This window comes from Pieris brassicae, chromosome 4 (assembly GCF_905147105.1).
Source record: "Pieris brassicae chromosome 4, ilPieBrab1.1, whole genome shotgun sequence".
Lineage (NCBI taxonomy): Eukaryota > Metazoa > Arthropoda > Insecta > Lepidoptera > Pieridae > Pieris > Pieris brassicae.
The window spans coordinates 4,453,149-4,478,955 of NC_059668.1; the positions used below are offsets into that span (position 1 = coordinate 4,453,149).

The following is a 25,807-nucleotide window of genomic DNA, read 5'->3' on the forward strand; positions in this document are numbered from 1 at the left end:
TTCGGACAATGATTCCGCAAATGGGCCTAAAGGGTGTGTCACAATGGTGGCTACTCAAGGGTCGGGAACTGGTAAGACGGAAATTGAGGCGTCATCGCGCATGCTTAGTCTGCCTCGCGCTCAATGGCTTGTCAACAAAACAGTTTCGGCTGTGCCGTGAATAGACAACGCCGTGTGCAATAGTGTTTGCGCGTGTAATCTCTCATCTGTACAATTAAATGTGAGTTCAATAACTACGTTATACGTACGTGTAATATTGCAAAAAAAATTGGCACTTATTATTGATACAGGTATATAGTTTAAAATACATTTCGTTTTTAATGAGCTCACAGAAAATTTTGCAAAGACCCCATTAGATAGTAATGCGAAAAAGGTCCAACATAGGTAGAATCAAGGGGGTTTCCTATATGAATCGTCTGTGTTTTTAATACGAGTAAACTTTGATTTAATACAGTAATAAATATTATCTGAAAACTAACAGAATTTGTCTAAAATAATGTTCATGCTTCACAACGGTCGTCCCGCCCTAACCACTTGATACGCACCATGCTCTAACGTACTTAATTAGGTATCCTAGAAAAAATATTAAAAGTTTTCCTTGTTTACACAGTCAATTGAATTCGGCTGATTAATAAAATTTCCGATAAGAACTTGATAAATGATAACTAATACTAACAATAAAACATGCAATTCCGATAAGATAAACTGACTACAATGTCATTTAAAACAATGAATGCACGTTAATTTAAGTTAAAGGTAAATATCTTATGTTCAAGGTAAGATAATGTTGACAGTAGGTAATAAGTTGTGTTACGTCGCGTATCTACGAATTAGCGTATGCGCCTCATTAGTAACACTGAATAAGTAGTAATAGGTAAATCTATGAAGGTCGTGTAAAATGCTTATGCATAACATATCTATAGGTATACCGATCCATAAATATTAGAATTAAGATGGCCAGGAGACGATTTCATCTCTCTTTCTACTTCTCATAGCTTCAAATTACGACGACGATACGGGCGCTTATTCTGATGTAACTCTCTTAAATACTACCTATATTATATTTTATTGTAAACAATTAAATTGCCTGTAAAAATACTCATATTTACGCTATTAAGTTTTGAAAAACAAATGTTTTAATTAGAACTTGTTATCAGTTATTTAGGTAAGTATAACAATTAGTTGGAGTTTAAATCTAAGTATAGATATATAACATCTCTCGTTAAATACCTACAGGTATGAGACAGTTTATTGTTCCTATTATATTAATTATTATAGATTAGACATCGAATCTCTTTAAACAAGCGATTCTATAACATATATATATACACGCCGAATTAAATTCCTCATTTAGATTTTTTAAAGCCGGATAAAAAGCACCTAGTTGTAAATAATCAAAACGTCATCGACCTTTTCCATTGAATGAGAGTGAAATCTTCAGTACGCATTTATTGTTTTCTTTTCTTGCTACAATTTTCACCTTCATCGCTAACATTTAATTAGACCGCGATGTGTTATCAATAGGAAGTGTGATAGCGAATGTATTTTCATCAAAAAGATACTAACCTAACGTAAACAACCTTGAAAGGTAATCTATGTGCTGGAATCCCATTAAAAAAAACCTCACTTCACATTTCAGGATCCTTATCGCCTATCCTATACGAATAGGTATTTATGGAAGTTACGTTATTTAAAAAATAATAAAGCTTAAGAATTTTGATACCCCTAAAAACATGATGTCACAGTAATATTTTGTATGAAAAACATGCACCATCTATGATCTGACGTCATCCCCTTTATAGAGAAGGACGTACGTGTTCAAACATAACAACTTAATATCTCATACACATATAAATGTGATGATATTTTATTAAAGAATAAAGTAAATTTGTAACATCACTTATGTCCTACAAGTTCCGAAATATGCCAATATTTGTTTTTGACTTGGCCGTATTCTTCCTGACCAAAATGTTTCTCAGAATATTTGATGCCTAAGTATAATAAAAAAATTATATAAAAAAAATAACTAACTTACTGTCCGGTGTCAGCAAATACATAAGATCATATAATAAACTTCATTGTGTACTTACTTTTGTATATCTAGGTAGAGCAAAACATGTAACTACTATGGCCTGATTTCGATGAATGTCTCCGAAAATAGGTCGCTTCTGTTTCAGCGTGTTCTTATTAACAGTAAAAATAACCTATCGTAGCTTATAGGTACTATAATGATGACCGATTGTAGTTCCGTTTTGATATAATCACATCGTAATATTAATGTGAATTATAATAAATTTGAAGATATTCTGTTCTGTATAATCTGTACCTTATAATGTAGTAATTTATAAGGTACAGATTTAACTAGCAACAACTGAAACAATTGAAATAAAATGTGTCATGTAAATAAAAACTATTTTTTTAATAATTAACATAATAATATTAAATTAAAAAAAATACATAATTCAGCAAAGACCGACAAAATATAACTATTAATATGTAATAGTGTTTTATCAAACTTGGACACCATGAAGACAAATTAACGTCATCGCTTAGATTAGGTTGATTTCATGTATCATTGAATATTCTAACTATGAGTAAAATATTTTTTTTGTAGAAGATATACCTTGGCGTACACAATTTTATTATTTACCATACATACAGAATATACACTAATAACTGTTTATTTAAATACAATTATCTCCCACGCATAATTTACACAGATTAATATAAATAAGCTTTGGGTGATTCCACACCCAAATGTGGGTAGCCAGGAATTGAATGATAACTGTTAGAACTTCTAGTGTATGGATGATAATATATTCAAGGCTGAACCTATTAAAAAAGTAAATCTGATGTCATTTCCTTATTTATATTCGTTCGTTAAATATATTCTCTACAATCTACATATATGATACACGATTTGTTATTGTGCAAAAAAGACTGACTCTCAACTTACTAGTTGCTAGTAATATATTGTTTTACGCCCTATTGCACATAATGAAATTTAAAAGACGAAAATGATTGCAAAACATTTGGCCGCTGTCTCTTCCAGGCAACAAACCTTTATATTAAAACAAACTTCTAAATTTTAAATAGACTATCTGAAGTGTAATCAAACTAGAGAAGATATTTTCGAATATAGATAAATCGTAACTATGACCTATGGCGGACAAGGTCGATGATGTAATTGCTTCGTTTAGCGCTAAACACGACGTCATTATTTTACCTCATTTCAATTATATTTTTTAAAAGAGTTTTTATTAAGGTTATTCACGGAGAGCATACCTAACTAAATAATCGTTAATAGGATAAGCAATCTTTGTAATAAGTAATCCCCGGAATAAGCAATCCCGATGAAGAAAATAACCAATTCTCTCATAAATAAGCCACCTTTTATTGATTTCTAGTGATTTCTTTGTAAAGTCATGTTGTATCGGTTTGAAGTTCCTGTTTTTTTAGTCACATACTCCCAATGGAGCATAGAAAAGCATCTATGTTTTGTTTTCACGATCACCTTCCAGACTAATCTTCTTTACAGTATGAAGGATTTTGTGTCGTATGTAATTAAAAATAAAAATGAATAATATCTTATTATGTTATGTGGTTAGAACATTCATTGTTATACCAAAAGGTCAGTTTGTAATTACAGACATTGTCATTCCTCATATTTATTTTTTATATTATATAAGTAGGTATAGGTAACGATTGTAAATAAGTAAGTTGCTTGTATTACGATTCACTTAAAGACTAGGCGTTGCTCTAATAGTATTTAGAGTTTAATGTCGAGATTTTAAAACATTTGTTAAGGGATCCGAGTTCAATTTTGATCAATATAATATTCACATTACGTTTAAGTCATCTAAAAATACGTACAAATATCTTCTATTCATAGATAATATCTAATACTTCGATTTGATACATATCTTTTCGTCTTTAATTTTCGCGATTATGACGCATTTGAAAAAAAGCGCACTTATTTATTTAACGAGATTAATGGTACCAATCAACCAACTCTTTGGTGTAAAGCTCGCTTAATTTCGGACAGTTTTAAAATTAGAAGTTAATATGCAACTGTAAATGTAAAATTTTACTAATTAAACATGGTTATTTGGTAAATAATTCCATAACAATTTGATGTATAGATTTTATAAATAATAAAATAAATAGTCAAAAATATAAAAAACTCGTTATACGAATGCATTAAAAATTGTATTTTTCCGGAACTAGAATCAATCTACAAGCAATGCTCCACAGCTAAGGCCTGAACGCACAATACGTATTAAAGAGTCGTTCTAGATTTGATTACGGGGCTATAAGGATAGATTCATTTCCAGTGAAGAAAAATAAACAAGGAATGAGACACAGAAACGTGTCCACGCTATCTATACCTTACACCCAAGATTACGAGACTAAACTCGAGTAAAGTGGTAGGGTTAAATCATTAAGCTTTTAATTATCAAGCGATATCTGTGGATTTAAGCAAAACTAATCAGGAAACGTGATTTTTGCAAAAAATAATTTCAGTAACAAAATGTCTGCGGAACCAGCACAAGAGGCCGTGGAGCAAGTATCCCAGGGGGTGAAGGACGTCAAGTTGGAGAATGGGTCAGCGCCAGGGGCAGCCAATGGAACACCAACAAAGACCGATGACAATGCTATACCTTTTAAGGTAGTTTGAATTGTTACGTCCAGACTATTACTTATTGTTTTAAAATATTTTTGACTTTTGTTTGGGTAACCTTCGTCTTTAATATAAAAGTCATGGGTTTATTTAATTTTAATAATGAATCGCGTTTACACTTTATTTTGCACGACTAGGTATCCCCTATCTATACTAATGTATGTATGTTTGTAATGTTTTTACACAAAAACTACTGGACCGTTTCCAAAAATTGTTTCACCATTGTACAAAAGAGCATTAAAACATTTTATTTTTATTTTTAATAATTTTTAATAATCAAGCTAGTAATTCCTGGACTGATTAAAAAAATTAAGACTGATGAAAGAATTTACTACTAATACTAATTTCGGACATTCTACGTAAATGGTGTTACGAATTTAAAAATGTATTACATATTTATGTATTACATATACAAAGATTTTTATACATTTGACTAGTATCAGTCTCACGGAAACAAAGTCATTAAAGAAATATCTGTGAAAATTGTATGTACTTAATCGAATTCTTTTCAAAAAGGAATGCAATATTTTAAAATTAATTACAGTTGATATACTGATTTGCGTTATTGGTGCTGTGCTCTAAGCCAAAATGTATTTTTAAACCGAAATACCGTTGTCGTGTTAAGAAAGTCATTATCGCTGCGCATAAACACCTATCAGATAAGACATGCAACAAGGTCGGAGAAGTTAACTCGGGTTGTAACATGCAAATTCATTTCTCGCGGAAAATGGATTTGACTTCATTGCTATAAAAATTTCCTAATGGAGGAAATGGGTCTTAGTTATAAACGCGAATACTTTGTTTAGTTTGGTAATTAACATTTAAACTTAAAACACAAAATATGGTTAATTCATGGAAAAATTATTGCATCAAAATTTACATTTACTCCAGTTATTTTACTGTTACGTAGTTCTTAATAAAAGAAGGCGTGGGAGAAGAATTGAAAATAAACTCTCCGTCAATCTTACAAATTCCCAAAGTTTATGAACTGTTTGTACGCACTAGCAGCAAATATTAGTATCTAATGAAATAAAAAAATAATGCATAAATAAATAAGAAATATCCTTATCATCAAGATGAAATAGAAACTTGCTATAGGAAAATCACGAAAATAAAAATATCAAGGCAGGAACTAATGAATTACTTCACCGAAGTTCGACCACAAGTGGCACTCGTTCACGAGTTTAACACATGGCCAGCGATCGGATTTGTCGCTATATCGCTCGATTTGCCGCTGTATCCATAATAATTTAAACAAATCATTTCAGGATATCTTCAAAATGTTCTCGAAATTCGGCGACTCCAAATCCGACGGAAAGCAAATAACACTGTCACAGAGCGATAAATGGATGAAACAAGCAAAAGTAATCGACGGAAAGAAAATTACGACAACTGACACAGCGATCTATTTCAAAAAACTTAAATCTGTTAAAGTCGGCATTGAAGACTACCAGAAATTCCTCGATGACCTCGCGAAGAATAAGAAGGTTGATATTGAGGAAATAAAAAAGAAACTCACCACATGTGGCCAGCCCGGTGTATCAACCCATGTAAGTATACTTTCATTATAAATTGACACCCGCGACTTTGGCTTTGTAGGATTATCTTAGATAGCCTGACCTACTAGTTGAAAAGAAACTTGTAGTATTATTTTTGTATTTCTTCCTGTTTCAACTTACAGAGACAATCTACGGACGTATTTATTTGATATTAGATATTTGTATATTTACAATTATGTAGAGTACATAATGCATCGAACATTATATGTCATATGACTTACTCTATCAAAATTACCTGCTCAGCTCAAAAAAATCTATTTCAGTTACCAAAATCACCAGCCGCAGCCGCTGCTGTGGATAGGTTGACGGACACAACAAAATACACTGGTTCTCACAAACAACGATTTGACGACACCGGCAAGGGTAAAGGCATCGCTGGGCGTAAGGATCTTGTTGATGGTTCGGGCTACGTAACGGGATACCAACACAAGGACACGTACGGCAAAGGCCATTAGCTGCCCAGAACTCTCTTATCTATTAGTGCTGACTGTTCCACTACATTTTCAATATTTACTTGTTTATACTGGCATATAAATTAAATTAAATGCATCAATGTCCCATGGTGGAGTCCGGGATAGTTTACCCACCGTTATATAAAAACGATATGTGAAGCCTACAGTGCATTGATATTCTTCTTTTTAGAAACAAAAAACTATCTAACGAACAGTAAGCACTAATTCGTTTTTTTTCTTAAGAATAGGTTTATAATGTAAGGAAATAATTTTTCAAGTTTGCACAATATTTATACGTATAATATTTCGATGTTTTCACAAACAATTTTGGGTTACACACAATATATTAGTATAATAGATTACGTTCTTCCATTAAGTACAAGGTACATGTAGAATATTTAATTTATAGTAGTAATAATAACATTCCCGAATTTTACATTGTCTAATTTAAAAACTTTTTCCTTATTTAATCAACACGATTTTTTTCAATGTTTACCTCTATAATTCTTAATTTCTTAAGATCCCTATTATAGTCAACAAAGTTTGTCAAAAAAAAATCTTAGGAATCCTTTACTTAAACAATGTAATTATACTGGTTTAGATTTAAGAATAATTTGGTTGAAGTCCAAATAAACCTTTATTAATGTCCTTAGAGATCTAGTCGATAAAGTTTTATAATCTATGACCCTTCCATTTTAATAAAATTTGTGTATTGTATATTTTTTTAATTAAAAATCTTTAACGTCATTAAAGTACAATTTTACGATATTAGCACTAAAATGTACAAAATAAAATTTGTGTGAAAATTATTTGTTTCCATTTGTTATAGACCCGCTAGCATTTACCGTCATATTATTTGATATGGCTAATCAGAGCCGTAATTTCTAATAGTTTAGTCAAGTATTAATTGATATATTATAAAAATATGTAAGACGTATGGAATATACAAGAATCTTTGAGACGGGACAGGACTTCTAGAGACGTTCATTTCATACAAACCTCTTGTCTTTTGTGACCGAAACATGTCAGGAATTAGTTGGTTGGCGGCAGCTGACCATGATGTAAGATATACTGACTTTAGCAATACCTTTGACAAAGTAAGTCACGCGATACTTTTATCTATGGTTTTATGGAACTGGTGAAAACTTAAATGGTTTAAGTAACAGGCCTCAGTCAGGTTGTTGTAGGTATATTGCGCGATCTGGTGATCCCCAAGAATCCTTTTTGGGTCCATTACTCTTCTTTTTGTTTTGTTAACGACGTTAGTAATCATATATATAAAGCACTGTGAAGTGTTTCTCTTAGCTTATGATTTTTAAAAATTATAATGTTATTGACTCTGCCTCTGATGCTGCTCTTGTTCAAGGTGATCATAATTCTTAATCTTCAATATACACAAATGCTTTCATATTAAATACACAAGAAAAATCACCCGCTTGTTCCTGTGTGTGAGCTTGATGGCGCACCATTCAAGGAGGTTCAGGAGATTCGAGACTTGGGTGTAATTATTGAAGTCGATAAAGTAGTCACCGCACGTATTCTCAGATGTTTTAAACAGAATACATATTGTTTTAACTGTAAAACTAAAAATCTCTAGTGCGGGCACATACGGTAGTATATGGAATCTATTATGTTACTCTACGATCGGAGATCTCTAGCCGGTGTTATGTTTTTATAGAAATTGCTAAATGGTCCAATATAAAACAGTAAACTCTTACAGAACATTATCGACCCTTATTCATTACCAAGATTAAAAAATCTGAATTTTCCAGGAGTTCAGGCATTTCTCATTTGAATTCTTCGCGAATATAACAGAATAAATACTACATATGCAGAGCTTGACATATTCAGTAGTGGGATGATGAATTAAAAAAAGCATTGTTCAGTGCATATCTGAATCCGCTGGTTTATTAGTAATGTTTTGCTTATTGTTAAAGTAAAGTCTGAAATTGGAAGTGTAATATTTTTATTATTGTAACATTTATGTTTATTATCATTTTTATGTATTTTAGAAAAGATAGCTTGCAACATATATTGTATATATATGATAGGGTGCATCATGTACGTACATATAAAAATTGTTATTGTCATTAAATACACGATAATTTAAGTGGTTCGTGTAAGGCGGCGGTTAGAACATACAGTTACAAACGAAACGACTGATAGTGTAGCTTGATTGTGAACTTATGATTTAACGTTGCGTTTTAAAACTTACGACACGTCGTAGTTGTGACAACAATGACGCTGTCCAATAATCAAAATGAAAACCACGATTGTTTTAACTGCTTTACATTATAAGCTGAGTAAAAATGTGATTAAAAGTTAAAATGAATAATATAAAGTTAATTGAACCAGTGGCGCTACAATCGTTTAGGTCTAAGCGTCAGTTAGTGATCAACCTTCGGTGCCTGACACACGCTGACTATTTTTGGGTCTAAGGCTTGTTAGTTTTCTCACGATGTATTCTTTCATTGTACGAGCGAGCTTAAAGTGGGTACATCGAAAGAACTGATGACTTCAGGGTAGTGAGGCGCACGCTCAATCCAGTACGCCAACACATATATAATAACTGTATATTTTACATTTATAAAAACCTCCATTCATTGTAAGAAAATTATAAATTAAACACTTATTATTTCAGAAGTTCATTTCATTTCAACCGTTTACGGAAAGATTACACACTAATAAACATTATTTATAGATCTTTGTAAATACTTGAAAGTTTATATTGACAGGTTATTTAGATACCAATTGTACTTAAGGCTAAATAGATACACAACTATAAATTTTAAAAAAATACAATTAAACTATAGTGAACTAAACTTTACAATTTAAAAAATAACATCCAAGTAATTAAAATAATATAAAAATAAACTTTAAAATGACTAAATTTAGGACGAGTATAAAGAAATTCCGAACATAGTCTTCCATTTACCAGATAGTCAATCTTAAGGTTATTTATACCAAATCGTATGACTTTCATGCGTGTTTCGTATATTACTCATGGCCACAAAAACAGTCTTTATATATATTAATTGTATTGTATCGCGAAGCTATATTATCAAATTTCTCTAATGAAATCATTGAATACGCCCGTTTTTTTTTTATTTTTCAAATTCAATAATTGTTACAAACAATAGATTTTGTATAGAAAACACATTTTGTAATTGTTCATTTTTAACAACTATGACTCTATACGATTTAGAAATCGGACGTTAATTTATAGCATGTGGACTGAGCTTCAACCTACTAATAAGTGCTGAGTACTAGATGTATGACAGATCATGAGCCGAAGTCGGAGTAAAGTACACACACTATAGATTTCAAACCTCTTTTTGGAATAGACTATTTGATTGATTGTCTATACCAAAACTGGCAAGATTGTTTTTAAACAGATAAAATAATCTGGAACATGGTTTAACGAAACTGTACCAACAATTTTTTTTTCAATAAAACAAATACCCTGTAGAAAACCAAATAAGATTCAAAGGTCTAATTAACTAATGATAACTATTGCATTAAAATAAGACGATAACTACATCGTCATCTTTATCTGCGATTAATCGTTTAGGCGCAATCGTGACAATTTGGTTTCTTTATACAATAAAAAAAAAATTACACACCAAATTGATAAATTCCAAGGCGCTAAAACTACAGATAATGATAACACGCCATAGACAACTACCAAGTGGTTTTATCAAAGTTGAAACCACTTCTATGGGTTACGCAAGTCAATCCAGACGTAGTCAGTACTATTTGTAGAATCTAACATTAAAGCAATTTTTTTTCAATAATTTCGCACAATGTCATTATTTTTAACATGCTAACAGACGAACACTGCTTGGCGCATACGCATTGCATGATGAGATACATTTAATATTACAGGGAATACGTTTTTTTTTTAAATTACCGTTTACTTCTGTGAGTTACTGTTATCAAGCCGGTGTTTTCATTGGCGTATACATTTATTCAATAACTTATACGCTGGCCCTTTATACGTAGCTATAACGAATCTATCTGCTGGAAGTATAGACGAGAATAGTGTGCAAGCGAGAACATGTTTAACGCCATTTTAGATTAGTATCATTATTTTTTTATCAATTGTCGAAAGCACCGTTCATTGGTAGCCTATATCTATAATCTCAGACACACAAAATAAGACATAACACAGCATATTATAGAACTAGATTACATATATGAAAATTAAAAATAATTGATTGATTGATGACTGCTGTAAATTAAGCTAAATGAGTAATATAAAACGGTATATTAATAAAAATCAATAATAAATCACAGCAGTTATCAAATTTAGATATATGTGTTAGTTTTCTAAAATACATGTGTCAACCCTAATTTTATGTTAAACATAACATATTTACTAATTTTATACCTACATGTATTCGACATAAATCTAGTCTAACGAAAATGATTCAAGCAACTTGTAGAATGAATTTTATAATATTGCAATAATTTTATTTTTATACTGTGATTCAAGTAAGTCATTGTTTTTATTCTGTGAATCTACAAGATATAATCAGACCCATGTAGACAAACTTTGCTGTGGAGTCCTGAACCAAATTGTTGTCGATAATACGGATGTTAAAGAGATTTAATTAGTTAAATTTTATTTTAGTTTTAGGCGGTTTGTCACTGATTAGGTTGAGTATACGTTTAGTACATAAACCAAAATTTCTATAACAATGCACTTCATTATCAGGCTTTGTAATTTATAACGCGACACCTACAATTGTCAAATGTGTTCTGGAGATTCCCTACTTTTATGTTGGTGTTCGGGTCGTTCGGGTTCGGTGGGTCGGTCACTATTCAGTTGTTTGAGATTGTTGATTATTTGATTATTTTTTGTTCTATGTCACGAAATCTCTGTTTATTACTGTCCTTTCAGTATTCAAAAGGCAACAATGTTAGAAACTGATGTAACAGTGCAACATTTATATAATATTAGTTCACAGGCCTACTTAATATCTTCCGTAAATACGTTGTCAGCTTATTTCAAGCAAATCCGATAATGAATTTCCGCTAAAAAAGCAGAAAAACGTCATATTAAATGTGAAGGCGGTTATATGTATCAATGTATAAAATCTACCTCAACTTTAGATCGCTAATAGCTTATAAAATTACATTATTAAAAAAATCACACAACGGAATGCTTACCTACCTAAATGGCTACCAAAAACTCTCCAATAGTCATAGTATTTGCTAAAACTACATACATCGTTAATATCTAGATTTGCGATAAATTCCGTAACCCCTTACGTGGTGCTCTATTAAGATACTCCAAAAGAACCTAAATCCTGATGAACAGCAATAAATGTATATATAATGCAATATGGAATAAAATATTGGTAAAGTCTATCACAAGTCAGATTATCGTAGTCTACATGGGTCCTTCAATGTGACTTACTTTCATAGCGAAATAATAGATGGCGCGACTTCCTAATAACAATGCAAGGACAAAAGCGCCAACGTAGGCCACATAAACACCGCCACCGTGGCTTTTAGCAGCTGACCAGGTACCAAATGTGACTCCCAGGGCTATGGCCAGTACGATTAAGGCCAGTACCGCGAATAAAATTCCCCTCATTCGACGCATTTTAGCTCCAACTGATGACACCTTACGACAGTGCGGGCATCGCACTGGAGCATTCTTTAACAGCTGATACTGAAATAAAGTACGTGTTTGATTACGTGCAACGGTTTTATAGAAATATAATTGAAAGAAAATATTTTTTTAACCGGATTAAAGCTATTTGTATTATTATACTTATAATATATATTCTTTTAGATAAGTTTAAATTTAAATTTTTCCGACGTTTCGCGTGTTTTGCAGCGTGCGTGGTTACGGTCCGGTAAAAAAAAATGTTTTCTTTCAATGTGTAAAAGCTATGTTAACAAAAGGAAATACTTTAGGTAGATACTGACATGGATTACACAATAAATTTGAATAAAAAATATTTTTTTTATATAAGTTTTCTTCATAAGTGGTATAGTAGAGATACCACTAGTCATTAAATAAAAATATAAAGCAAAGATGATTCAAACCTATCCTGATTATCATTAAAATACTTTAATCTTGAATTGGCTTTTAAATAAATTAAAAGCCAAATCTACTTATAAATACATTTTCCCTGACATCAACCCTGGCTGTATCGGGTTACGTTCTCGAGTTAATGCGATAAAGTATTTTTACCTGATGTTAAATGCATCACGATTTTTCACACATAAACAGGCACTGTAGTAATCGAGGTGATGTGTTCTAGATGTTTCTACTCTGTCTCTCTAATTCTGGTTATAGATGTAATATTTACATGAGGTTTTGATTTAATTTATGCAAGAGCAAAAATTTTGATATGTGTTCAAAAAGTTGTATCTAATCTAAAGGCTTACGAAATTACTTTTTCTTCACAAAGGTTGTTCGGAAACACGTACAGTTTAGCCGCTAATCTATTTTGAATTAAATATCTAATCTTTACATTTGGATACTTCAAAGACAGACAGAAATTACAAGCTTTTCGGTTATGTACCAATCTGGGGTTGGTTAATTATGTTTAAGATTTAAATCCTTACTAATCAGGATTAACACATATAATGCAGTATGTATTGACTGTAAATTGTTAAGATACATGAATACAAAGTTTCTTCAAGTGAAACATGTATCTTTATGCATTAGGTACTTGTGCTTTGTTTATAAGGAAGCCAATAATGTTAAGATTATTAATATTCAATTACTTACAGCTCTATTTATATAAAATGTAATGTTTTTTTATGTATGTTAATTGAAATTGGTGAAGTAGCACAGAAGTTTAATTTTATAAACTATTACGTTTGTAGTTTTGGTATGATTCGGTCCAGATTGTCTTTAGAAACCTATTATTATCTTTAAAAATGTACAATTTTGTTGTGTCTCTATTTAGAAATTTGTAAAATTTCCTCTTGTAGAAATTCATGGAGATAATATTATACATACCAGAAAAGTGTCCTGGCAATGAGCACAGATGACCCTACACATGCCAGGCAATGTGGGCACCGGTGGAGTGACAGGCGAAGGTGCCAGGTTTATAATCCTTTTACAGTCAGCTCGTGGGCATGCAATGCGCTGCGACGAGGACTTGCAAATGAGCAAGCAGTTGCAGGGACAGCGTACATACTTTTTGCCTGGTGGAGCATTTCGAATTGGCTGAAAAAAAAAACATTCTAATTAAGTTAAAATCCCACATTTAACAGAGTTTTTCACATAGTTAATTGAACTTAATCTCCAGTTTATCTCCTTCCAAAATATTAAACTGGTTGATATAGATGGATATGGCCTCTGTCCATATAAAAATAATTAGAGAATATATCAATGCATATGCAAAGTTGATAACAAAAATGAGAATATAGTGGCAAAATTAATAATATCACATTCAAGATATTATTAATTTTGTTTAATTGTTGATATCTAAACAATAATAATATTATCACAATTTGACACACATTGTAATCAAACACAAAGTCGCCTGATAATCTAATTTGAATCATATATTTTCCAATGTGTTTTTATTACTTTTACTTTTCTAAATCAACCACATTTTCCAATCATTTTGATAATAAACATAGGTTCTTTTAATACCTAACCATAATAGCTGTAGGCTTTGTATTGCCTATACATATCAGTAAATAGTGTGGTAAGTGTTGAATTACCTGTTCAATACCTTAGTACATTGTAACCTTCCTATGACTGTATTGTTTTAATGACTATATGTATAATACATCAAAAGCATAATCTTCAATATGGATAGACAGTCATTTATACTTACTGTGGCTTCATTACATTCAGAGCATTTTACTACATGCTGTTCCCTCTTTCCTGATATATCAATCATTGCTTGACAAACCCGGCAAGTGACCATCGGTAGGCCAGCTTGCTGGTACGGCGGTGGTAGCTCATCAGGCCCGATTGGAGAGATAGTGCTGACATTCTCATCCTCTGTCAATAGAAAAGTTATAACTTGATACACATACGCAATATGTTACGTTGAAAACTGGTATTGGACAAGTTACATCGGTTACACAACAAACAGCCCCGGAGGCAAAAGCAGTACACCATACATGTATTGTTTAGCAACAAATTAAAAGACAAAATTAGTTGAATCATCAGCTGTGAAAACATTTTCTTACCATCTCTTAATAGAGGCTGATTTTCACTTTGTCCGTCACCCATATTAAAATCACTTGGGATTTTTCTATGAAAACACAAAGATTTTTTAATAATTACGACTTTTGAAGTAAATTAATCATACCAAGATAGTTAAACCTATCCTAATTTCTATACAGACTACAGACGCAGTTAGATGTATATTACATAGTAGATGACGGCCGACATTTGACAGTATCGACACTCTCGACAGCCGTTTTTGGTGTTAACTAGTTGACAGCTGTTTAAAGACTTTTTTGATAGTTTGAATTTAGATTTCAGGCAAAAATCAAAATATAACCAAATTAAAATTTTTACCATGTGTTTTGTTTGTTTTTAATTTTTGAAAATTAAAAGTGTATAATATTTTTATTTCTAAGTAAAAAGTTCTTCTATTAAGTGTATGTTTTATAAATGAGATTTATATTTAACCCAGAATGGAGACAAAAGTTCACAGATTTAGATTTTACAACCCTAAGCCAGTACCAATTCAGTGTGTTTCTTATGACAAAAATAATAAACTCTTAGCTTTGGCAAGGTTAGTGTATTTATTTTCTTTGTGTCTGATTCACTCAAAAATAGTCACAATTTTACTCATTTGTTTTTTACTTTATTATAATTATAATTCCAATAAACATAGTAAAATGTGTGTGTATATATAATATATAGACTTATATTATTTATTGTTATATATAGATTATTTTTTAATACCAAGAAATCTTAAAACGCACACGGAGCATATGGGCTTAAAATTGTTTTAATTATTTCAGAAAAAATGGAAGTATTGAAATATGGGATGTTAATTTTGCTCCATTTCTAATAAAGTGTATTCCTGGTGGTGAAAATTCTTCAGTTGAAGCTTTAGCTTGGGTTAATGAAAGGTTACTTTCTACGGGCCTCGGGGCTGCATTGGTAGAATGGGATCTTGAAAACTCCTGTATAAAGAAAAGTGTAATGCTAACAGGATATGCTGCATGGTGTCTAGATGTAGATGAGGCAAGAACTATTGTTGCAGTTGGTACAGAACAGGGTTATGTAAACATTTATTCTGTCAGCAATGGTGATATTGTATACAAGAAATTGTTTGATAAGCAAGAAGGCAGAATATTATGCTGTAAATTTAATAAGCTTGGAAATACGCTTGTTACAGGTATAATAATTTTCAATTTAGTTAAGAATCAAACCATATATATATATATCTTAAATTTTTAGTAATGAAATTTACAATTATATTATATGTTTATTTAAAATTAATTTATAAATTATGACCATATATATTTGCGTTTTATATAATTTTTTGAGCATTTCATAATGTTAGTATTCATAAATTCATTAGGATCGATAAACACAATTCGTGTGTGGGATGTTAACACTGGTCATGCAACATGCCGAATTTCTTGTACTCGAAGAGGTGAAGAAGTAATAGTGTGGAGTATTGGTATTTTATCTGATAACACTATTGTGTCAGGTGACAGCTATGGTCGTCTTACCATTTGGGATGGTACTGTTGGAGATCAGGTAAATAAATTTAATCATAACTTTTTTAATCCAAATCTTTTTAGTAACCTGCTTAAAATAGAAATAGTGTGTTATTTAAACACTACTATTATAGAGTAAATTGATTGGAGTTAAAAACTTTCAGTAAATTAATACCTTTAATAGTATGTTTTGCAAAAATACTTTAAATTTGGCCCATAATCACAAACTTCAAATTAATTATTTTTATTTAACACACTTCAATAACTATCCATGGCCATAGTATATATTATATAGTCTTTATGACAAATATTTATCCATATATATCCATAACTGGAGACTTTTAAGTCCTACATGGCTTGTATACATTTTTTCAGATTGAAACTTTTGTAACTCACAAGGCAGATATTTTGACATTAGTGATATCTGATGATGAAAATTCCCTTTACTGCAGTGGAGTCGATCCTGTTATAACAATGTTTAAGAAGGTTGAAAACACTGATATTCCAACTGAGTATCGCTGGGTAAAAAATATACAACGAAATATACATGAACATGATGTCAGGTGTGGTCTTCTATTTGTTAAATACAACAATTCCAAATGGTTTTTTTTTCAATGTATCAATTGTTTTATTATGTTGCATTACATTGTTGTTAAGCCCTAAATTATATAAGCTATTTATTCATGCAGTGTTATAATGTATAAAAAATACTTAATTATTTAGCATTTGTCCTGCAAAATAAAATGATTATTGTTGTGTCTCTGTATGAACCTTGTGCAGTGAAAGTTTAGATTGTGAGGAAATGTATGTCTCAGGCCCAAATATAACCATGAGTGTAACAGTTAGCTGATCTCACATTTGCCTATAGAAAATTATCAAAGAATCAGTTGTGAAACAGGATTATGTATATATAATAATCCTGATAAATTTATTTTCAGAGCACTTGCAATAAACAAAGATAGATTAATATCAGTAGGTGCTGATGGGTATGTCACACTATCTAGTTACCCTCCAAAAAAGGTAATGCGGATACCACCAATGCTACCAATGCCTCGAACAGCTGTATCAGCTGCGAAGAAATTATTATTATTAAGGTATAATTGCTACAAAAAATCAATGGAATTAGTACAGTTTCATAAAGCCGAAGTTATTGGCTTAATAACTGTCATTGGACTTGGCCAATGTGTTAATTTTAAAAATAGAAGCTCTAACTCTACTTGGTACTAAATGGACTTATCCTTTGGACCGGAATAGACACTTTGACTTACATATTTGACAATATAACCTATATAAAATATATTTAATATTTTTATATTACAGATTTAATAATCATCTTGAAATATGGAAACTTGGCTCTTATGCTGTGAACAATAAGGGTGATGTCATAATCAATACAGGAATGAAACAACATAGCGAAGAAAGCAATCAACAGTTAGAAAAAGATACAGAAATTCCGTTTATAAAAAAACAGCATTATGAAGCAAGACAAAGAACATTACAAATTTCAGAAGAACCAATCAAAATTTCCTCAATACAAACAAAAGGAAAGAAAGATTTAGTATGTTGTAATATTTCACCGAATGGAGAACTGATAGTGTATTCTACTGAGAGTGATGTCAGAATGCTTAAGTTGGTAAGTACAAAAAATCCAATAGTTATTATTTTTAAAATAGGGGGATAACAAGCCGGGACATCATAAAGGCTACCGCTGCCCTTGGGCACCCATAATAGTAGTTGCGAAGCCGACATTACTTAGTACTCATACTCGGCTTGGTTGGTGTTGGGAACGTAGAAAATATAGTATTGTCTTATGTTAACATAGCTTTTACACATAAGAAAACACTTTTTTACCGGATATGTTATGATTATGATATGAAGCTGGGTATATTACATAATAAAGTAGGAAATAGGTAATTGGGCAATAATAATAAAAAAATTACCAATAAAAAAATGAATTAAATAGTTAATACAAATTGCAGGCTAGGATCAGGCCAACTGTCTGATAAATCTTTTGAATATAAAATACTATGTCATTTGGACTTTGGTAGATTTTTACATTAAAAAATCTTTTTACAACATCAAGTCTGTTTAACTATGAATATAAAACATTTCTAGGATGAAGACCAGGGCAACATATCTCTACAGAAGTTACCCGTAAACGAGTTGAAATGTTGTGATCGAGTGACATTTTCGGAGGACTCAAAACTGATGATCGCGACGAAAGGCACTGATGTATACATTATGCTGGTCGATGCGGATGTCGGTGCGACCCTGATACAGACCATATCTACCAAAAAGCGTTAGTAAAACATTCATTTCTCACAATTTATAACGCATTTTTGTCGTGTGTGTTAAAATTATTTAAAAAATATGTCCGCTGACAGTGAATACTACATAACTAACATATTTTTTTTTAATTTCTGTATATTCAGTGTAAACTCCATCTCATGTAACGTACCTTGATTTAACGACGAAATCCCTAAAGCGTCGAAAGCAATTGGTTTTGGTAGGTTTAGCTTGTATTCCACACTGATACACTTTGCATAGCATTACACCCCCTCTCAATAACGACAACAATTGAGCAATAAAGTACTTTTTTAAGTTGCTAATATTAGGTCCTTACATATGAAATTGGCGTTTTGTCGTACTGGCCACTTTGACCTCAAATACCTCCTCTTTATATTATATTAGTAGACTTTTGTCGTTTTATTATCCTAGCCCGCAATAAACTAGACTGTAGATATCATGCATACGAACTGAGATTGCTTTTTCAAGAGACAAAGTTCATCGCGTTACATCCCTCGTCTATTATAATTAGTTTATATATAATTATTATTTTATTTAGTTCATTAGGACGCATTTTTGTCTTGGTACTTGTGATTGTCCGTCCGCTTCTAAAATAGCTGCATGCTACATTCGCGTATTACGATAGTAACAATGAAATTCTCTTACATTAAACAACTTATACTATTTCATTAAACAGTTATCTTATTATATGAAACGTTTTGTGTGTATTCAAGTGGATTCGAGTGGTTTATTTACAATTAGATTTTTTTGTATTTAAGACGTGTCCACAGTTCGTCGGTTGGGTCCGCTAGATTTCTATAAAAGTTTAAAATAAGTATTCAAATCTTACAGACTTGAAAAATGGCTCGATTCTGCACATCGCCCTTTCGAAACATTCTCAAAATGGACTATACATTGCTGCAGCGGATTCTAAAGGCGAAATTGCTGTTTGGGTTAAACGTGCGAAAAAGTTTGAATATCTACTTAATTTACCCAAGTATTCGTTTGTACCATCTGCTTTGGTCATACACAATATGATGCTTATCGTGACTTATGTAGATCAAGAGGTAAATATAATATTTTATTCAATATATTAATAGTCCGCGTCCGAAAAAATCTTACAATATCCTTTAAATGTACAAAAACCAGTGGCGCTACAATCTCTAAGTTTTGACATTTTGTGCTCATTATTGAAGTTATATTTCTTTTGGCACGTTAGGGAAAAATGATGAGAGTAACGATTACTACGATGCGCACGTACACTAACAAAAATCCGGCACCCTGATGTTAGCTATACATAACATTTTAGTTTTTTTTCTATTGTTAGTGTCTACAAACGTAGAATAAACATTTTGAAAAGATTTTTATCTTGTTACGACTAATAAGTATAACTTCCAACGTGTGTACTTATGTTCACACTTTTTTTTAAATAGGCAAGTTGGTGATCAGTCTTTTGCGTTCAGACATGCTTAAATTTTTAAACGTGGATAACAGGTTTTGCATCTATATTTTGTTTTAAATTACAATTTTTTTTAAAGTTGTGTATTGAACATGAGAGGAAATTAAAGCGTTTGCTTAGTGCCTTGAAAGTCGCATGACTTTAATTCCAGAGGTCATAGGTTTAATCCTGGATAGGTTGTGAAATGGATTTTCAGTTTATGTGCGCACTCACAGTGTCATAACACACGCTGAAGGCATATCGTGAGGAAATCGACATGCTTGAATGCATTGAAAGGCCGGCAACGCACTTGCGAGCCTTGTTGCAATGTGAGGCCATGGGCGGAGGTATCACTTAACATCAGGTGAGCCTCATGCCCGTTTGCCTCCTATTACATATAAAGAAATGTTCGAGATCCAAAGTCGACGGTGTGTGTCAGGCACAGAAGGTTGTTTACTTACTCTCGAATTAGACGAATCAAGGAATAGTCTCAGAAATCTAACGAAAGTTGAAGCGCAACTGGCTTTTTTGCAAAGTTTAAAATAGTCTTTAATTAATTTTGGCGAATCAAGGGTAACAATTCATTAAAAAAAATAGGTATCTCAAATATCAAGCATGTTCTACATCTAACCTGTAGCATGATTGGTGTAATCTCTGTAAGGTATCTTTTACAATGCATTAAAATTTATTAATAATATATCAAATTTATTTTTTTAAATATAAAAACAATCTCAAGTGCCAATTTTTCCATTTACAGTTGTATTATTTTTCGTTGACAGGTAATTCAATACGATCTCGATCAGCAAAAGTTGTGTAAATCGAACACTGACAATGTGACATTTTGGCGCGGACGCAAAATGGCCGCCAACGACATAATCCCGCATCCAGCACGGGATGCTTTATTGTTCACCGATGAGACCGCTGTGTGGGTGCTGGATAGACAAAAGGTGACTTGCTTGAATTTTATTTTATTTATTTATTCACACTTCTTTTCATACAATAATATAGTAAACATAAAATATCTAATGGCTGAGTACAAATATGTTATATTTTATAAGCGTTCTAATAGTAACACGCAAGTAACTTAATCTTAATAACTTTACAAATATCGCCTGTATATTAAATAAAACGTGTAAATTTAAATAACTAATTAGATATATTAATAGATAAAAGAAAATATGGATAAATGAATTATTATCGTTTTTTAATTATTAATAAAAAATATTCTTTACATGCCATTCTAAATCACTATTACAATTGAAGAAAATATAACTAATTAAACGCGTTTTTATAATCATATGAGTTAAATATAACAGTGTTCCGACATTAACTTGAAAATTATAGGGAAATTGCTAAAAAGTGGCAGAAAGATTAATTATTTTTAAATTCGTACGTAAATAATATATTTTTTTATAGATGTCAGAAAATTATGAACCCCAAGCAAAAAGGAAACAAAAAGGTGCCCACTCGAATGGAGTGAATATAATGCCAGTTAAGGTAATGATTGTTTTTTTAAATTACCTTTTATACGTACTATTTAACGCACTTCAAATTTTATTTACCAGTTGTCCTGAAGCCATAATTCGATATGATTTGACAGGTTTAAATGTTTTCATATAACGATCCACAATTGAGAATTATTTCGAGAAAAAACTTGTCATTATGGCACATAATATATATTGTACCAGAATCCTTGGAAGAATATCGTACTGCTAAATGTAATTAATACATTACATTAGTAAAGAATGTCAATTACTATACTATTTATAATACTTTGTAGAAAGGGGTGCTGGTCGCCTGCGAATGTGAAGATACTAAGACACCTTTGCTTTTAAAACTGGATAGACTTTTTAATCAGTCCTAATTTTAAGTACGATGCGGACTTATAGGTACATCTGTCCAGGAGGTGCCTATTTATGCCTCTTATTATTTTAAGTATTTAGGCTACGACATCACGGATTTATGCACATCAGTTAACATTCACATAATTTCAATGAAATTAACTTCAACGAAATTATATTCTGTGCCCAATTACGATTAATTATAAGAAATATTTGACATAAATACTTGACACTGTATACCTGACATTTATCTTGACATGATTCAAGTAATTCATAAAGTTTTTTTTTTCAGTATTTGTCCGGGTTCCATTGGCTGGGCGATAATGAGGCTGTAATTGTTGAGACGTTACCTGAGCAAATTTTGATGCAATTACCTCCCGTTTTGAAAAAGAAGACACACAATATGGTGGAATCAAAATAAAAATATTTTTCTAAAACCTTGTATAATTTTTGTACTTTCATTGTATATTTTATGCAATAATTTATGTAATAACACTAACTTCGCACTTCTTTACACTTAAGTATAATTCGCCAATTTCTCATTGATATAAAAAAAATCTGTGCAATATCGTACATTCGCGGTAACGCAATTAAATACAGACAATGTATTGTACAACAATAAGGTGGATAAATATGTAGAATAAAAAAAAACTATAGATATGTAATACGAATTTTGAATAAATATCTGTAGTTTAAACTGTTGTGTTCGTTTAATAACGTAATATAAAGTGAAGTTTAATAACAAACCTATCTTCGTGTTGGAACTGTATAGATAAAGAAGCTTATTTATTTTTAAAAATACAACAAAGTTATGTGACGATGGAACATAAATTGGTTTAATTTTTTCTGTCTCGGTGGACACGCGCTTACCGAAGCGCCTACTCTCAATACAATAAATACTTAGGAATAAAATAACCATTAAAAATTAAATTTCTGTTAAATAGGAGCCAAAAGCTATTATTGCATTAAAAGTCACTAATAAGTTACCGATGAAAATACTTGCGACTCTGGCCTAAACACTTAAGGACGTGCTCGAAGAGAACTCACAATGCCGTTTTGATAGGGCGATACATGCATTTGCTGCGATCGTGCCCACATTTCGTCTGTCACCTCACATGTCGCCGGTGGCAGTTTGTATGATATTGGATCGCCTTCTAAGCTCCTATGACAGGAAAAACATAAATTTGGCAGATTCTTTATTCACTTGCCTAAATAGTGAGTCTCTTGACTAGAAAACGTCATCATAATGTTTATGTTAACATCTTTTATGACTACTAGTGAACTTTGACATTCTAATAGACTGTTTATTAGATTCTCTAGGCGAATTTATTGGCCACGCCCTTTTGTAACTTACCCAAGGAAAACCATTGTTTGTTTATAGGGGTCGTAAATTTGACCCGGTGGTAGTGGTGGCCGGATGGGGTAGGTCTTCGCTGTGGTGACCAATCGTCCGAACCTTTCTAATGTACAATTCACCCGATGTCCAATCATACCTGCAGAGTTTCCACGAGTTAGACCGAATGCATCGAAGACATTGTGTAATTGTGACCATTAACTTAAAATAATTATGTTTATAATGTAAAAAGCTATACGCTACCTACCGGATGTTGTTTGAGGTAATGGTTTTGGTGAATGTTTAACCTGAACTGGGTCGATGGGATCTTCAGGCTTACAACTCCGTGAGCGCAAAATGGCGCGGTATTCGTCTAATGTGAATCCTGTTGAGAGTTTTTTAGTATATTAGATATTCGTAATCAAATTAAAATTAAATAATAGTTAATCTGAGATTGGGCGTAATAATAATTAAAGAGTTTTCAGAAGCAAAATTCCTTTTTGCTTAACCAATTTATTCCATTCTATTTGGAAATATTATTCTAAAATAAATTTAAATACTAGATGTGATAAAGCAGTTATGACGATTTAGTAGTTGCCTAAACCATAGGCATGTCATCTTGGGGCTCATAAAATTAAGAATATTTTAAGCGGTTTACGAGATATCTTACGTTAGTACAAACCAATATACCTTTCGAGAAATTCTTATAGTTCTGCAAACAGCGGTGAAAGTCCTCACAATTTTTTATAATCTAACTTTCGGAGCTTTTCAATCCGAATTAGTTATTTCACCGGGAATCAATCTCAGAACGTATTTTACCAACTGAGTCACGGAAGCGATTCTTTTCATTAAGGATATCAAAACAAACCGTTAAAGAAATAAGCAAAAAGGAATTTTGTTTCTGCAAACTCTTTATAGATTATACTTATATTTTTATTATAGAAACTATAAAAAATATATTTAGGTAGCCAACAGCAAAAAAATAAATTTAAATGTATAAAAAGAAAGAAATGTCTAATTAATAAAAAATATCGCAATATTTGTATGATTTCCTTCATCTACTAATAATGTTTTAATTAAATAACCCACATTATTAGTCAAACACGATTCATATAATTTTTTTACCTTACGTGTGTTTTTAAGTAATAAGATACCTGTTTTTAGTGCCTCTTCTTCTTGAATTTCACGCAAATTTTTATAAAATCCCCATCGTTGCGACCATAGACGAGCTGCGTCCTTTTCTTTTTTTGTAACAGTCGCTCTGAAACCTCAATGATATATGAAAAATTCGAAGTTAATAATTCAAATGAAGTTTAACGCGAATGATAAATTAAGTAATAATAATAGTTAGTGAAAAAAATGGACAGAAATCATTTTCAGTTCATATTATTTATACAAGAAGGTACGACAGTCAACCTATGTTAGAAAAATCCGCATTTATAAAAATCTGGCTCCCTGGCAATGACGGTTGCCAGCAACTTGCAACCAAGCGTATTTTCAGTATTATTGTTTTTACTCTTACAAAATGCCCTCTGCCTTGACTGGATCGACTGACGACTCCTTACGAACACCCATCACTCCTCCAGCTGGCTGATTCGCATTTTCCATTTTTCACAACCAATAATCAATTGCAATGTTACAGATTTCTATCGATCAAACAAAAGTAGCTAACGCGTGAGGGTTTTACATTTGCAGGGTGCAAATGAGGCCTTTAATAACAATTGTTGTAATTCACAAACACGTTAACAAAACTACAATTTTATTATTATGATATGATGATATATGATTAAACATGATATTTTTTCTTAAAAAGGCAAAGAATAAATATTTAATATTCAGGGGTCTGAATCCTTCTCCCTTTTGGTTTATTCTCAAGGGCTTAACAAAAAAACAAACTCCCTTCAGACCAAGAAAGCAACAATGCAAGTACTTCATTACATGTTTCCTACTTTCGCTTTACCACGGCTATTATTATGAAGTTCCATTATTACAATGAATTCTCGTGAATTGTAGTGGCGTCTTTATTGCATTAGTTAAGGGATATTTCATTTCACAATGCACAAACGTTTTAAATAATGTTGTATCAATATTTCTTCAACGGTTTGTTTTGACATCCTTAATGAAAAGAATCGCTTCCGTGATTCAGTTGGTAAAATACGTTCTGAGATTGATTCCCGGTGAAATAACTAATTCTGATTGAAAAGCTCCGAAAGTTAGATTATAAAACATTGTGAGGACTTTCACCGCTGTTTGCAGAACTATAAGAATTTCTCGAAAGGTATATTGGTTTGTACTAACGTAAGATATCTCGTAAACCGCTTAAAATATTCTTAATTTTATGAGCCCGAATATAACATGCCTATGGTTTAGGCAACTACTAAATAGTCATAACTGCTTTTTCACATCTAGTATTTAAATTTATTTTATAATAATATTTCCGAATATAATGGAATAACTTGATTAAAAATATGTTTATTATTGTTGCAGATTACATCACAAATATGTATTCAAAAATACGCATAACATACTACATATTTAAATTACTTGT

General features: G+C 31.6%; 3 protein-coding genes across 4 annotated transcripts; 2 read left to right on the plus strand and 1 right to left on the minus strand.

The window, feature by feature from the left end:
• Positions 1 to 148: 148 nt before the first annotated feature.
• LOC123708001 (tubulin polymerization-promoting protein homolog) lies at positions 149 to 7,149 on the plus strand. Of its 2 annotated transcripts, none has more exons than XM_045658414.1 (4): positions 149 to 290; positions 4,525 to 4,669; positions 5,950 to 6,231; positions 6,504 to 7,149. In XM_045658414.1, the coding sequence occupies exons 2-4, from the start codon at positions 4,532 to 4,534 to the stop codon at positions 6,693 to 6,695; spliced, it is 612 nt and encodes a 203-aa protein (XP_045514370.1). In that variant the 5' UTR covers positions 149 to 290; positions 4,525 to 4,531; the 3' UTR covers positions 6,696 to 7,149. The 2 variants fall into 2 exon arrangements, with proteins under 2 accessions (XP_045514370.1, XP_045514369.1); XM_045658413.1 differs by having other exon boundaries at positions 149 to 220; positions 6,504 to 7,148.
• Positions 7,150 to 8,715: 1,566 nt separating this feature from the next.
• On the minus strand, positions 8,716 to 15,029 carry LOC123708002 (type 1 phosphatidylinositol 4,5-bisphosphate 4-phosphatase). Its single transcript, XM_045658415.1, has 4 exons — positions 14,868 to 15,029; positions 14,507 to 14,676; positions 13,678 to 13,887; positions 8,716 to 12,372 (listed from the first exon to the last, which is right to left on the minus strand). Exons 1-4 carry the CDS (start codon positions 14,908 to 14,910, stop codon positions 12,088 to 12,090), a joined length of 708 nt encoding a protein of 235 aa, XP_045514371.1. The 5' UTR covers positions 14,911 to 15,029; the 3' UTR covers positions 8,716 to 12,087.
• A 173-nt stretch (positions 15,030 to 15,202) lies between these two features.
• Positions 15,203 to 22,363, plus strand: LOC123708822 (U3 small nucleolar RNA-associated protein 4 homolog). Its single transcript, XM_045659734.1, has 11 exons — positions 15,203 to 15,421; positions 15,654 to 16,033; positions 16,220 to 16,401; positions 16,737 to 16,924; positions 17,300 to 17,455; positions 17,682 to 17,994; positions 18,477 to 18,660; positions 19,500 to 19,714; positions 20,865 to 21,032; positions 21,502 to 21,582; positions 22,219 to 22,363. The coding sequence occupies exons 1-11, from the start codon at positions 15,321 to 15,323 to the stop codon at positions 22,345 to 22,347; spliced, it is 2,097 nt and encodes a 698-aa protein (XP_045515690.1). The 5' UTR covers positions 15,203 to 15,320; the 3' UTR covers positions 22,348 to 22,363.
• The last annotated feature ends 3,444 nt before the right edge of the window (positions 22,364 to 25,807 follow it).

Excerpts from the sequence above, each read along its gene's own strand:
- LOC123708822 (XM_045659734.1), top strand. The coding sequence starts at position 15,321 with ATGGAGACAAAAGTTCACAGATTTAGATTTTACAACCCTAAGCCAGTA. Across the intron at positions 16,034-16,219 it reads TGGAAATACGCTTGTTACAG|GATCGATAAACACAATTCGT; the intron begins GTATAATAATTT and ends TAAATTCATTAG. Across the intron at positions 17,456-17,681 it reads AAGAAATTATTATTATTAAG|ATTTAATAATCATCTTGAAA; the intron begins GTATAATTGCTA and ends TTTATATTACAG.
- LOC123708002 (XM_045658415.1), bottom strand. The coding sequence starts at position 14,910 with ATGGGTGACGGACAAAGTGAAAATCAGCCTCTATTAAGAGATG. Across the intron at positions 13,888-14,506 it reads CTGAATGTAATGAAGCCACA|CCAATTCGAAATGCTCCACC; the intron begins GTAAGTATAAAT and ends TTTTTTTTTCAG. Across the intron at positions 12,373-13,677 it reads ATTGCCAGGACACTTTTCTG|TATCAGCTGTTAAAGAATGC; the intron begins GTATGTATAATA and ends ACTTTATTTCAG.
- LOC123708001 (XM_045658414.1), top strand. The coding sequence starts at position 4,532 with ATGTCTGCGGAACCAGCACAAGAGGCCGTGGAGCAAGTATCCCAGGGG. Across the intron at positions 4,670-5,949 it reads ACAATGCTATACCTTTTAAG|GATATCTTCAAAATGTTCTC; the intron begins GTAGTTTGAATT and ends AAATCATTTCAG. Across the intron at positions 6,232-6,503 it reads AGCCCGGTGTATCAACCCAT|TTACCAAAATCACCAGCCGC; the intron begins GTAAGTATACTT and ends AATCTATTTCAG.